The following is a 15,549-nucleotide window of genomic DNA, read 5'->3' as shown; positions in this document are numbered from 1 at the left end:
ATAAAAGTGGTTTTGTATGGCAAAAAGTCCATCTTATAAAGACATTAGGAAAGCACTGGCATCTCGTACATCTAAGTCAGGGGTGTCCAAACTGCGGCCCGTGGGCCAACTGCGGCCCGCGATCCATTTTTTATTGGCCTGCAGCAAATTCCAAAAATGTATTTAGTTTACATAAATAAACCAGGTGCGGCAATACGTACTTCACCTCGAGTGACTGGCCCGGCTGTTTGTGTGTTTTACTGCATATGGCCCTTGGTGAAAAATGTTGAAAAAAGTTTGGACACCCCTGATAAGTATTTCTTTAAAAAAAAAATGTTATGTCTGGCCCTTCAAAATGTGTTCCTAATTACATAATAACTAGTTCCTAAGACCAATGAGGGATATATCATTTGTTAATGTCCAGCAAATCTTGCCAGTACAGTCTAATAATTGGAAATACAGGAATGTCAATCCATCCATAGCCTCCCCTCCACTGTCAGTTAGATTTTGTAGAAAAGAGTGCTGCGACGGCAGATTTTCTCCTGGGCCAGCAGAGTCTCTCGTCTGGCATTTGATTGGGCTTCTCTTCTGTGTTTTGATACTGGGAATGAGGCAGTTGAAGCCAAGAAGCTAGATGCAGTGCCGAGTATCCTTGGCAGAGAAAATATTTCTCCATTTCTATCCAAATTAATCCTTACAGGCCAATAAATCAATACACAAGGAGAATGTGTAATGATTTTGACCATCTGGAATTTTAAAGGCATTGGTGGGTGTAACAGCACTACCTCGCTCCACAGTAGTTACGAACAGTTGGATATTAGCTCCAGGTAGCATGAACATGTTCCCCTCCCCCTGTGATACCACCACCCTGATCCAGGGCTGGGGGCTCTTGACTGCTTTGCAGAATCCTTGCCCTGCCCTTGAGTCAGCCAGTTTGATTTCAGTGTAAAGAAAGCAGGTTCAGCCATTTTCCTTCCCAATACCCTCGTAAGATAACACACTCGATCAAGACTCTGTCTTCACACCTGGCCAACTGTTGTGACAATCAGGTAGTCAGAAATAAAAAGGGAGAAAGTCAAAATATCAGTACAATATGATTGATCAATACAATAGGAGTGATTTTTTTTTAAATCTGACTTTTCCATCAAAATGACTGGCCCAGTTTTTTTTCCTTAAATAACCCTAAATAAGAGGGGCGGATTTCCACTGTGGAAGGTAGTGTCATCATGGGCATTAGCTATAGCAGGTAAAATTCTTTATCACTAGGAAAAAATGTTGCAAAGGAAATTGCTTCTAAACCAATCTCTGTGGTGGCCTTGCCCTGAAGCAAAGGAAAGAGGAAGAAGAAGGAACCTATTTATATACCCAGACATCCTTAGCTTACTTTAGTTGTAGCTATAAATGCTACTCCTGGTGGATAGCCCAGCACTTTACAGTAGCCCTAGCAAGTGACTGTCCCTCCCATTTTAATGTGGTAACACTGGGACATAGATTTGGCAACTTGTTCTAGGTCATACCACAATTAAGCGATGCAACTGGAATTCCAACCAGTCTAACTCCCAAACTCCTGCCCTGAATCACTACTCCCAGTATAAAGACTATTTGCAAGTTTTGCAGGCCCTGAAACAATTATAGAACTTAAAAGTTGTTGGTCACCAGGACATAATTTCTTTATCAAAGAGTTTCTTATTTAAATTATTTTAAAAGCAATAACAATAAGAGAAAACAAAAGGTTGGGGGGAAGGAAAGTCAGGAACTACCCAGAAATCCCACTACATTAATAAATCAACCGTTATCATTTTTTCATGTTTCTTCCAGTCTTTGTTCAATCTGTGTACATAATTATATGTAGTTTCAAAGGCCATTTTCAATGACTAGTTAATACTGAAACAAGAAATACATCAAATCAGTTGTCTTCCCCCAAAAAATTATTTGCTTCTTTCCTCCACATTCTGGGTTTCATTTATTTTTCTGCAACAATAACAACAAAATCTTAAAGAATTCTGATTCACACAGCAGATGTGAGGATTAGAGGACCTGCTGGCTAATTGGTAATGAGTTCCACGGAAAACAATCACATAAAAACAAACTATATAGGGTAAATTCCTATCCCTGATAACGTCTCAGGATACACCAAATTTATTTGTCGCCAGCAATCTCTGTTTTGGTGGAATGCTCATGCCCTGGGTCTCTATATCAGCCTTTTCCAAGCTGTGTTCTGGAGAACTGTGATCACACACACACACACACACACACACACACACACACTGTCCAATAACATATAGCAGAAGCTATATCCCCTTTGAGGATCTAGCTTCGAAAGTCACATCAGGTCAGTGTCATTGCGTTCTGTTTCTCAAGGGAAGTGTCCAAAAACAGGCAATGGACTTTACCTCTTCATGAAGTGCAGCAACATTCTAAAGAGGATGAAGGACCAGAAATACTGCAGTAGCCATTTTGAAAGATGCAATCTGCCATAAAAGGGGAAAAATGAAATATCTTGAATTCTGGCTATTTACCAGAATAGTGTGACTTTGAGCAAATAATTGCATCTCCTTTTGCATCATTTGTTCACCCTATCCTGAATAACAGTTACCTCTATTTTTATTTTTATCATTGGCCAGTGAACTTCTTGAGAGTAGTATCCAGAGCTAGGTGTTTTGTTTTGTTTAATAGTCCTATAATGCAAAACCCAAACACATAGTTTGGATTCAGTAAATATTTCCAATACTTTATTTTTTAAAACTAGTAGAGAGTTTCCCTGTACCTTTTCAGTACCTGTAGACATGGCTAAAGGAGAAGACACCCCTCTGGAACCAAGTCACACTGCTTGTAGTTCACCATCCGCATACAGATCCTTTATCACATGGCTGTTGTCACACGGAGCATGAGACAAGGCTCCAACCCCAGGATCGTCCGCATTTCCTCATGTCTATGGTAAAGTAGCCCTGCAGTCACAGGCTGCTAGTTGCCCGAAGAGCAGCTAGGAGGCCTGCAAGAAATAAACAGCCTCTGAGATGTTGACCCCACAAAACCTTACTCCCAAGTGGCAGCAAAACCAGGCTTAGTCTCCAAACCTCCAGTTCCAGGGCACCTTCGGAGCCGGTCTTTGTGGTGAATGCAAATACCACTGGAACCACAAACATAGGTATAATCATGTGAAACTCCAGCTCTGCAAAGGCATTCGTTGCTAAGAATAGGCCAATAACTCCTGCCCCTTTGGACGACAGGTTTTGCTCGCTATGTTTTAATATTCCCTTCCTCTTTGCTCCTCGCCAGAGGAGAAGAATAGAAAGGAAAGAACAGAAAACTACCTTAGAGTCTCTGTTAGAAATGGCCCTTGGTTGCCTGCTGACATCCTGCTGCAGCCTTGTATTGCATTATTTCCAGCCTCCTGTGCCTTCTCCTCTCCTTCTCGTCATTTCCAATTTTTCCTCCCCACATTTCTGTGGCTAATCTGCTGACACACTGTTTGGTGAGAGCCTCAGGCTGTTTTCCCAGGTGCCTGCCAACATCTGCAGTGATGGCCAGCTCCATTAAACAAGGAAGCACACGTAACCTAGAGGCAACCAGAAAATCGATGTTGAGTGCTAGTACCAATATGTTTGTTTTTCAACACTTCTGAACCACACAACACAGTTTACTGTTCGTGGGACTGCCTCCTCTATCTACCCTGGGAGATATTCTTTTTCATTTACAAGTATAAAATAACACTACCTGCCAATTCCTTAGTTCTTAATGTAACAAGTTCTAAGCACTTTACATGCATTGTTCCACTTAACCTTGCACAAGCACTCTCAGTTTCTAAGAGGAAACCAAGTTGAAGAGGTCACGTGACAAGGGGCATAGCCAGGATCCTGCCTGTTCTACCTGATGCCAAAGCCTACGCATTTTCTTCCCTACATTGTTTAGATTGGGGAAAGGGCGTGCATGATAGATCAATTTCTTAGCTCATTGCTTTTTGCCACCCCTTCCGGCTTGCTTCCTCGGTCTGCTCCCCCTGCTGGAGGCTTCCTGCTTCTCCTGTGCTTTAGGATCCCATCTCCAAGTATACACGACGGTCCTCACGAGCTTAGGAGTCTGAAGCAGGGTATTTTGAGTGTAGATATCTGGCTTCTCTGACCCCCGCTGTCTCGTCATTCTTTTGTTTTGTTTTGATTTTTCAGAAAGGTTTTATTAATTTTGAGCCTTTCAGTTTCATTCAGTAAATCAATTCCTTAGTAGTGTTGTCACCAGAGCCCCCTCAGGGTTGTGAGAGACTGCAGATTTCACGGGGTCAAACCTGCATCTCATCTGTGCATTGTCTTTACAGCACTCCTCACGTTGGTCATTTTGTTTCTGTTTGAAGACTTCTAATGTTGCGGAACCCATCCCTCGGAGGAGGAAGCAGCCCATTGCATGTTCAGGCTTCATATTGTATTTGATAAAAGTCTGTCCCTTTGGAACTGCCATTTACTCATCCTACTTCTGCTGTCTGTATAAGGCTAAGCCGCATCACCCCTGAGTCATGCTTTTCTAGGTGAATTACTCCATAAACAGGGTTACTCTTGCCCTTTCGTTGTTGCCTGAGTAGACTCCAGTTTGTCAATGATCTTCACTACATGGGACACCCCAGACTATACCCAGAGCTCAAACTGATTCTGACCAATCCAAAACAAAACAAATCAAAACAAAAACCTCTGACCAATTCAAATTCTATCCCATCCTTGATCAGGGTGCTGTATGTCTATGATTGCAGGCCCAGGTTGAATATGTTCTTTGAGCAACCATCCGGAATCCTCGACTATTACTGAGCTCTTAGTCAAGAGCTTAGTCAAGAGATGTGGTGAGTGGGGACCTTTCAGCCAGTCTTCACCAACCTGGGCTACTGGGTCTAAAGACAGTGAGGTCCCAAACTGCACGTAATTTCCCTTCAACAAAAACTGCTTATTGGGTGGCAAATACTTGACCCAGCCTCTCATAGTGAGTTTTCATTCCTCACAATGCAAGGGGTACTCTCTTTTCTTTTGCATATACAGAATGGGTTGGTTGGCAGGTTGGTTGTTTTTTGAAAGTTTTGATCCAGTAACAGTTAATCATTGGCTGGCTGAAGAGGCCAAAAGAAAGCCAGCCCCCTCACAGGCAGAACCGGCATAGGCTTCACCCTGCTCAGTTCTTTCACAACACAACCCCAGCATCTTTCTAATCGACAGTTATGTTTGACCACAAAATTGAAAGTATCTCTATTTTAACTCAAGGATGACCAAAATAGACCTATGAATGGGAACTGATACTATGCCACTACTCCTTACAATCTCCTGGTTCTACATTGCTTGTTTTCTTATTCTTTATATTTTAATCTAATTAACACTTAATTTTGTCATGATTCTTATAGAAATTTTTATTTTCTAGTTTACAATCAAAAAGTGAAGGAAAAATGTCAAATATACTTTTGGGAAAGTGCTTTAAAGTATAATTTTTGGAGATCAGTGAACAGGCTTGAAGCCCCCTTCAAAAAAAAATGTGATCCTGGGCTAAGATCTCCCTTTCCCCTTATGCTGATCTTTTGAGCCAATCTGCATAGACAAATATGCCTGAGCTATTTGTCTAATAAACCCAGGCTTCTCACTGTACAAATGAGAAAACGTAATGTACAGATGGGTTAAAATGGCTTGCTCAAGTTCATGGGAATGATGGCAGCTTCTAGCACATACCTGTCTTCTTCCAAACCACTGACACATCCTACCTGTATTGAAGGAATTCAAGGAGGCAAGAAATTGCTCTGGTGGGGCGGTGGGGGGGGGGGGTGTCATTGCAAAAAACATCATGGAGGAAATAAAATTGAAAAGAAGTCAGAGTTTTTTAACCAAATCTTACTTTTTCACCAAAATAATACATGCTAGCAATAGAAAATTTGGAAAATGCTGAGAAGTACAAAGAAAGGTGATGGGGCAAATTGCTCAAAATCCCATCCCATGCAAGCAGTGCTATTGGTGCATTTTTCTATAGTTTTTTCCCCTACACGTATTATTTGTTGTTGTTTTCTATCATTGTGATCATACTACTGCTCAAGGAACATTGTAACTCAAAGACTATTCCATGTTGTAATGAACTCTTCCTAAGTACCATTTTAATTGCTACAAAATAGTCCATTTTTACCATAACATTCTTAACTTTTTGAATAACTAAGTAGATGGGAAAGATTTAAATGAGGAGAGGAAAGCTGTCTTCAGAGGACAAGGATATGTATTTACAGCCAACTAAAACACCAAAATACTCAGAGATGTATATTTGAGCTTTGAGGTTGTGGGCGATTTTTGTTCACTCTTTATATTTTTCAATTTTACAAAAACACTAATAAGAACCTACTTTAATTGAGCATTGACCATGTGCTTTATGCCATAGATACATTTTCTCATGTAGTCATCATAACTACTAACGAAGATCACTATTATATCTTCATTTTAAAGATAAGGCAAATGAGACCTAGAGAGATTAAGGAACTTGCAGAAGGTCGGTGATGGAGCCAGCATTTGTTCCCAGGTTCAGCTGAGGAGAAAGCTGCCATTCTTCAAAACCATCATACTGCATATCCCAAATTGTCTATAAATATCTACCATTGTTATAATCAGAAAGCTGTTTTTAAAAATGAGCATGGATTGCAAACAATAGCACATTTCTGGTGTAAGCAGATAACTTACTACCTGTAGAATATGAACAACAATCTACCAAAATCCCAGAACAGCTAAGAAAATCATCAATACATTCTATCCCCTGAGGCATGACTAAAAAGTTAAAAATTCAAGTATGTTTCAGGTTTCTCTCAAATTGATTAGAAATAGAAAAAAGCAGTGTTAATTGCAGTTACGTGAATGAAGTCTGGATTCTGAGATTAGATGAAAATTGATTGTGCTACAAGTAGTCTTCTGTAATTAAATGAAATTGTGCTGTGCACTTTAATTAGTCAGCAGAACTTATCCTAAGTGGTAACAGTCAGGCCTGGTGTAGCTTATTAAGTGAGGGCCTGGCAGCCCACCTCAGCTGAGGCTTGGTTTTCCACAGCGATCTTATTGATGTATAGACCGCTCTGATTTGAAACTTCAGGAAAGGTAATGCGTCCTTTTGTAACCCAGATGTACACATTATAAAATCCCCCTCATTCTTTCTTTCACAAGACTTGTAAAAGCTTTAAATTCTAAGGAATCTCACTAAGGGAACATATAACTGCCTTAGAAAGTACTGGAAATCATTGGCATTTCACATCACCCACCAGGGGCCTTGGGAAAGTCAGTAAACACTGAAAAATTCACTTACCAGATTTCTCTTCTTATCTATGCAGACAGGTTGAACCTGCATCTTGGAAAAGCTATTCAAGAAACTGAGTCTCCAAAAATTTTTCTCCTAACTCCTCAGTACCTAAACCCTCAGTTGTCAGGGTATTAAAAGAGGAAAGTTAATTTATTTCTCTTTTTTGTCATTTTTAACCTTTTTTAATTATAAAATCAATGCATACTGAGAAAATCCAGAAAGTATGGAAAAATGTAAAGAAGCAGGAGAAACATCACCTATGATCCCTTCAAAGATAGATTACTCTTAACGTGGTAGCATATTTCCTTCTAGTCTTTTATCTAGCCATTGCTTTTGTATATCTGAGATTGTTCTGTTTGTCTGTTTGGTATTCTACTAGAAAGACTCATTGAAAAAGAAATTTTGAATTTCATTACTAACCTTAACCTGGATAAGTGGTGGCCATTCCATGTGCTTCCAGCATCCGAGACACAGATTGTCAAGATGCCCTCAGTGAGGGAAGGCCCCCACTGAAAGGACAGGACCCATTTCTGTTGTAGGATTGAATATTCTGGATATAAAAGTTGCCCAGTGAACTTGAGCAATTTATTTAGTGGCCGGGAATAATCACATTAAGCTTGCCTTTATTCCCTGAACATTTGTATGCAAAAGACATAAGGTTATATTTATCATTCAAAGCAACTTTGAAGAAGAGTTCCCGCCACAGACAACCACCACTCAGGCATGATGATGGAGTGGAGGGTGAGACCAGGGGGATTGAAAGGTGAAAGGCAACCTCAAGTCGGGTTGATGGCATGTCAACAAGTCACTGGACTTAGAACTGTAGAAATTGAGATTTGCAGGTAAAGAGTCTGGATCTCAGTCCCAGACTCAGGTGATCAAGGAATACCCACTTCTTTGTTTTCTTTAAAGAAAATTAAGTGGTTTCTAAGCATCTCTCTTACCACACTGGCAGGTAACTTAGGTTTCGGCACCAAATCTGGAAGGCTTCTGTGGTGCCAGAAAACAAGGACAGTCTTCACCATTTTATCTGTCATGCTAACTGCTAACAGCCAAACGAGCCCCAAGTGGTTCCTTCAATCCAATTCTCTCTATTTCCCTGACCCATGGGGATCAGAGTCCAAGCCAGTCCCCCCACCCCCCAGTCACACCCTCTCATCCTCTTGGAGGTTGGGCCAATTTGCCCAGGAGCTACCTAAAAGCTAAGCACCGGTCTCCCCCTAATCTCAGAACCTACCACCCTCTTTAACTGTGGGTGTCATTGGATGTGGCCAGTTTCAACATTTTACTCCTCCTCAGAACTCATTTTGATCTATGAAGAAAACTGTCTTTCTAGAAATAAACTAAATGATTTAGCATGTTCTTAAATTCATCTCTCTTAATTTTTCCTGTCTCCTAGTCAGATACAGAGTTTTGGGATAAGATGCAAGCGGAATGGGAAGAAATGGCCCGGAGGAACTGGATATCTGAGAACCAAGAAGCCCAAAATCAAGTTACGATCTCAGCTAGCGAGAAGGTGACCAATCTCTTCTTATCCATGCTGACCGGTTTTCTCAAACTCTTGGGATAATTGTTTAATAAATTAGTTGACAACTATTTTGTGAAAATCCAAGAATCAAACAGACAATTTAATGTCAATCTGACCTAGAAGAAATTCTGGTCGATGAAAACAATATAATCATCTAATATGTGGAGGCAGCAAAGCTGGAATGGAATAGCTTTATTTTTATCGGTGTGAAGGAAAACAGTTTGGCAGGCAACCAGAGCTTGGATCTTGACTGCGGGCCAGTTGGAGAAGTAACTGACATTGAGGGTGGGTTGGAACAAGAACTGGGCTAATCCCACAATGCTTTTTGTCGTCAGTCACGTGAGCCATGTCGATGAACTAACAGAAGTGATACCAGTGGGCAGGGAAGGGAAGCAGAGCTCGGGACTGTATTTCACCCGTTGTCATTGTGCAGCTAACAAAGAAACTCAGTGGTAAATATACCGTTCACACAACCAGGTCAAGTCCCAAGGAGATTCCTCAGGAGTACTTCCCTGATCGGAGCCCCAGCAAATATGTGAATGCAGTGAACAACTAGCCAAATTACCCATGAAGTCCCAGTTACCCTTCAATTTGTACTTTTAAAAACAGTTGGGGAAAAAAAAAAAAACTTGAGAAATAAGTTTAAATAACTTGAAAAATAGAGATGTGGAATTTTCTTGCACGGGGTGGGAGAGATATATGAGTGTTATGGTTTTTGTGGTGGTGGAAGTCTCCATAATATTTAGTTCTGGATAATTTCTGTGATACTTAGTTCAATCCAACAAATACTTATTTGTGTCTACTCTGCACTAGATCCTAGGGAAATGATGATTAATAGTCTCTGAATTTAGGGGAGTTACATTTTAATCTACATAGTCATTAAAATGTATTTCTCTTCCCAATGATCTGTGTCCCTCAGCAGACCAGGCAATTTCATAAAGTCAGAACAACCACCTCATTAAAAATAACTGTCTCTTCCACAAAAGGGAAAAGTAAGTAAGAAGGAAGAACATTGATACAGATCATCAGACTTTGGGCTACAATCCTTGAACCTGAGGCATGGCTGAGACCCTGAGCTTACTTCTGAGACCCCATATTCACAACACCACTGTATAAGCTGGTCATACCCTGTGACTTTTGATAAGGGGTTTTGTCTTTCTAAGCATCTATGGAGAATACAGGTCTCCATTTGTTCTATTTTAAAACCTTAATAGCATCAACAGACTATATTATTTGTATCTATCAAATTAAAAGGATTTTATGATAATGTATGCTAGCAAAGTTGCAACAAATAATGTCTCTCAGATACTTCTGATGAGAGTTTAAATTGGGACACATTTTCTCCAAAATAATACAGCTACACATATCAAGGGCCTCCAAATAGTTCATAGCTTTCAGTCTAATAAATTTCTCTAAAAGTCTATCATAAGGTAATAAACAAGGCAGACAAAGACTTGAGCATGAGGCTTTCACTGTTGCTTTACGATAAAAAAATGAAAGTTATTTGAATGTCCATCAATAGGGGATTGATTAAATAAATTTTAACATAATATAAGTAATTATAATAACTAAAACTAAGTGAGGCTTAAGCTACAAAACTTCACATATAATATGAGCTTATTTGTTTAATTTATATACCTATAGAAAATACTAGATTATTTGTACATTCTGCATTGCTTACATTTTTACAATAAAAGAATATCTATAACTTTAAAACATGCATTCTCAGTGGGTAATATGGCCATCAGTGGGGCAAAAACTGGTTTGAGGAGTGGGAGGGCAAAAAAAAAATCTTAAATATTACTATGGTTTGTAGCCCTCAAAAGGCCACAGGACGTAAACAGATGCATACTACGTAGTATTAACACTTCAGGGGACTGGGTGCAACACCTAGCAAAAGTGTCCAAAACCTCAGTATTTTTAAAATCTTGGGGAGAAGTGGCTAAACCAAAATGAACAAAAGAGATAATCAGAAGGAAAACAACTCCCAAAATATTAGCAGTGATGATATTTAGGTTGCAGCATTATGGGTAACTTTTTGTTTCTTTTTATTTTATTCAATAGCAAAATAAAATTTATACATTTAAAATGTACAGTCTTAATAAGGAAAAAAACAGTAATTGAAATTTAATTGTAATTACATTAATTTAATTCATTAAATTAGCTTAGTGATATTAAATTAAAATTTTGAGCCTAAAGAGCTAAATCGATGGATCTTGTGTTGGCCCTTCTCTGTGTTGTAGGGATATTACTTCCACACTGAAAACCCCTTCAAGGACTGGCCTGGAGCCTTTGAAGAAGGTTTGAAAAGGCTGAAGGAAGGGGACCTGCCAGTCACCATCCTGTTCATGGAAGCAGCAATTCTTCAGGACCCTGGAGATGCAGAGGTGTCATTTCCCCTTCATCCTGCCCGGCTCAGAAATTGGCTGCATGTGCTAAAGAGGGACAGAGGGTGACACTGGGCTCTACTGGGTGGCATTTTCATCAAGTAAAGGTTCCCAAAGGAGTTAACCTGGTTTAGTCTGATATAACCTGTTTCCTAACCATATCTGCAGTATCTACAGTGCCCCAAAGCAAAAGGTGGGGCCAGGAAATGAAAAACTAAAATTGCCTTCCTGGAAGCCCAGCAGTGGATTTTGGGGGTAGTGCACCATCTTGCCTGGGTCTACAGCCATGCTATAGTTCACTCTTGATTTCCTCACTCATCTATTGAGCACCTACTATGCCCAGGGAGTGTGCCAGACACTGGCTTTAAACACTGAAGATCTGAGAAAATGAAAAAGTTGAAAAGACATGGAGGTGGTTTATCTGGAGAGACAAATAAATAAATCAGTGCAGTGTCATAAATGCAGCATCAGAGCACGCACAGGAGGCTAGGAGAACCAGCCCTCCCCTACGAGGAAATCCAAAGCTGAGGTTTGAAGGAGAGGGGATTAATTAAAAGCAGAAGGGGAGTCGAGTTGTTGGTTAGAGGAAATGGTATGAGGGTAGCAGAGGGACCTGAAACATTGGGTCAGATGGGGAGAGGTGGAGAGAACGGCAGAAGAGGAGGCAAGGAGAGGTAGACAAGAATTGGAACGTCATCCTGTAAACCATGGGGAGCCACTAGGGAAGAGGGACACATTTGGATTTGCATGTTAGAAAAACCCCTTTCTCTGAGGTGGGAAGGGTGATTGGAGACAGAGGCTGCGAGGACAGCAAAGAGGCTTCTGCAATCCGATTTTGGTCCACTACACTTCCAAATCTGCGAAGGACTTTAAAAAGATAGAGGCAGGTATAGAGGCTTCTTGTTTACTTCGTGAATGATTTTCAGGAAACATAAGGGATATTCCCAGAGGAATTTGCAGAAATTTTAGGGAAGGTATATACAGTTGCTGAGAAGGCAGCGTAGAATAGTGGTCAAGAATCTTGGCTCTGCTCTTCTAACTTTGTGGGTTCAAATCACGCTCTGGTGCTGGTTAGCCACGAGCCAGGGACAAGTCATTTAAACCTAAGCTGTCGTTTCCTCATATGTAACCATCTCATTGGATGTTGTGAGGATTAAATTAGTTCATACAAATAAAGGGCTCAGTTCAATGCCTGGCACATCAATATTGAGCCTTCATTATTACTATTGGTTGTACTCATTTTGTGTGGGAAAAAAACAAGTACACTGATCCCTAAAGCCCCTGGTATCTTGATGATCAACCTGTTCATTGATAGTGAAATGAGGTGGAACTGAGAGCTGGGATTCTGAACCAAAATATTGGACATTTTTTAAAAAAGTATATGAATCATTGTAGAAGAGAAAATCATTACATTAATAGAAAACCATAGGCCACCCCCCCAAAAAATAATATCATCTTACATTTCAAAATGTTATGTGTTTTCATGTGTATTATATCACTTGACACAGCAACCCGAGAACATTTAAAAAAAAAAAAAAAAAAAAAAAAGGTATATGTTATTAGCCCAGATTCATGAATAAGAACATTAGGACACTTGGTAACTAGTGAACCCTAGACAAGGAACCAGGGCTTCTGAATCGATGGAGACGCCAAGGCTAAGATAACAGACGATCTGTGGACAGTGAAAATGACACCACTCCCAAAGACTAGGAAGAAAGCCCCAGAGTAAGAGCATGTCATCAATCTTTTCTTAGGATGCATTCTCAGATGTGTGGAAGGTGAAATCAAAAGAGAGGCTGCGCTCTGTAGACTTGAAAGATTAAAAAGAATCACAGATATTCTGGGGGGAAATAATTCGTATTTTTTATGAGTGTATATAGTTTGTGTAATAACAATCCATAAGGGTAAAAGCCAATATAATTTTTACAGCACTTTAAGATGACACTATGTGTTTTCCTATAATTTGTTTTTCAAAATATTCATAGCATTGATTCTCAAAGGTAAGAGAGTTTTATGCACTTCTCAAACCTTTTTAAATCCCTAAGACTCGGATATACCCCCACCCCAAGCAAATTTGAGGACAGTGTGGGTAATGAGAAGTTTTGTTGATGTGTATTGTTCTTGTAATGGTGTGAGAATTATTGTTCTTAAAAGTGTATAAGTACAAATTTGTTATATTAAAACTTCCATTCTAGATATGAAAAACATTATCATCTTAAATTATCACATTATTTACAAAAGCAAAGGATTGGAAACAACCTTAGAGCAATAATTGGGAATTGGTTGAGTAAATAATGGGATATCCATTGGGCAAAATTTAAATTAAAAATCATAAGTAGGAGGATGTTGTAAAAAAACATGAAAAAGTACTTATAATTCAACAAAGTAGTAAGTGTAAGCTATAAAATTATATATATACATCAGATTGCATTTTATATGTGTTTTATGCATTTTAACAGGGATTATATTAGAGCAATGAACACATTATAGGGGCTTGATGGTTTTGTTTTCCCTAGTTTCTAAATTTCCTGTTACATCTTCTAATGACTGCTTGACTTTCATTTATACAAGCTAATTTCATTGTGTACATCTTGAGATTTCTTATAAATTTAAGACTAGCTACATTTCTGGGTTATTTTTCTACCTGTTTTCCTCACAAATACATAACTTTATATCTATCTTTTGGTTTTAAGATATCTAACATCATGAAATCTCAGAAATTCAGAGGTTTCCATGGGTAACAGGAGAGAATAAATACTGAGAGTTTGTAAATAGTGACAGAAGATTTGACCCAGATGTCACAAGAGAGTTTGAATGAAGAAATGCATGTGATATTTTTCCCTTTTACAAGACTCTCACACCTGAGACAGGTTGCTCTGCACAGAGGGATCTGTCACAGGTAAACAAACCAACAATAGCACACGAGTGATTCTGCTTCCTCTTGAAATGTTGACATCGGTTGTTTTTTGTAGGCATGGCAATTCCTCGGGATAACCCAGGCAGAGAATGAAAATGAACAAGCAGCTATTGTCGCCCTCCAGAGGTAGATGAAGCTAAATGCAAAATCATGGGCTGGGTGGACACTCATTAATGGATTTCCTATTGTTTCAGATTTGTCTTTTTACCCTTAAGTACACTGTAAAGAATTTGGCCAGGAGGAGTACTGAGATGCCATGTTTTACTTGCACTTACTCTGGAAAACAAGAACTTATGAAGAAATAATGTTCCTAAATCACAATGTTTCGCCACCTACAAATCAATTGACCTTCATTGGCATGAAAAGTCTATGTGAAACGCAGTCACGAAGTAGATTCATTGAATACATAGCTCCCTTTAACTTTCTAGCCTTCTGTAGCATCTGAAAATTTTCTTCAGGAAAAACATACTAAGGATAATCTCAGTGTAATTTTAGTTCCTGGTGTCTACAGAGCTTCTCCTGAGATACTTTGAGCAACCTGCAAGTATAACTCCTGAGCCCTGACTTACTTTGGATGCATGTAGCATCACACCTTACTTGATTAGAACCCTAATTTAAACCCAGGAAGAAAACAGCCCTCACCAAATAGACTTCCACTTTTCCTAACCTTTCTTATAAATAAATACTTTTTTTTTAACAAAATATATCTACAAAACATTGTACAATCTTCCATCTCGGATGTCCAAATTTAGCTCAAGTCAGTTTGCTTGGTGGATAATGTACATTTAATATATTGATAGTAGAGCAGAGTTAAAATAATGATATGTCCTACTTCTTATTAGATAAACTACTAATAAGTCATGTACAGGGATTAGCCACATTTTCTATAGTTTTAAAATCATTTATTAAAATTCCCAAACACAGCACTCATGAGAATGAGTCTTAACTTTCTTAAAAATAGGCTTAGGTCCCAATTTTCATATAGATACATAAGGTATTTTCCAGAGATTTCACATACATTTAGCAGTGCTTTTGTACCATTTAATTAATAAAGACCTCAAATTTTCTAAAGCACCGTTCAGGCTCTGGCTCCAAAAAAAATTCGGAAATTAGCTGGGTTTTCTTTTTTCCTCCTTTCAGGTGCTTAGATTTGCAGCCCAACAACTTGAAAGCTTTGATGGCTTTGGCTGTGAGTTACACTAACACTGGCCATCAGCAGGATGCCTGCGAATCTCTAAAGAATTGGATTAAGCAAAATCCAAAGTACAAATACCTTGTGAAGAGCAAGAAGGGATCTCCAGGCCTTACCCGGCGGATGTCTAAGTCTCCAGTTGATAGGTATCCTTCTCATTAAATCCCACCCACATATTCAATCACCATGAGGGTAATTAATGAGCCCCAGGTCCCCACCACCACCGGTTCCACATGGTTTCTAGGGCAGCATTCTGCGA

General features: G+C 39.3%; 1 protein-coding gene across 14 annotated transcripts in view; it reads left to right on the top strand.

Moving 5' to 3' along the window:
- Positions 1 to 15,549, top strand: part of PEX5L (peroxisomal biogenesis factor 5 like) — a 203,524-nt gene that overhangs the window by 175,120 nt on the left and 12,855 nt on the right. For all 14 annotated transcript variants that reach the window (XM_088794548.1, XM_088794547.1, XM_088794550.1 and 11 more), the window contains 4 exons: positions 8,666 to 8,782; positions 11,038 to 11,181; positions 14,154 to 14,224; positions 15,239 to 15,436. In XM_088794548.1, coding sequence (XP_088650674.1) covers positions 8,666 to 8,782; positions 11,038 to 11,181; positions 14,154 to 14,224; positions 15,239 to 15,436 — 530 coding nt within the window. The remainder of the gene's footprint in view (positions 1 to 8,665; positions 8,783 to 11,037; positions 11,182 to 14,153; positions 14,225 to 15,238; positions 15,437 to 15,549) is intronic.

Source organism: Rhinolophus sinicus, chromosome 17 (genome assembly GCF_057876585.1).
Source record: "Rhinolophus sinicus isolate RSI-liver-muscle chromosome 17, RSI-T2T, whole genome shotgun sequence".
NCBI lineage: Eukaryota > Metazoa > Chordata > Mammalia > Chiroptera > Rhinolophidae > Rhinolophus > Rhinolophus sinicus.
Note: the sequence above shows the minus strand (reverse complement) of the source record. Positions and strands in the feature narration are given on the sequence as shown.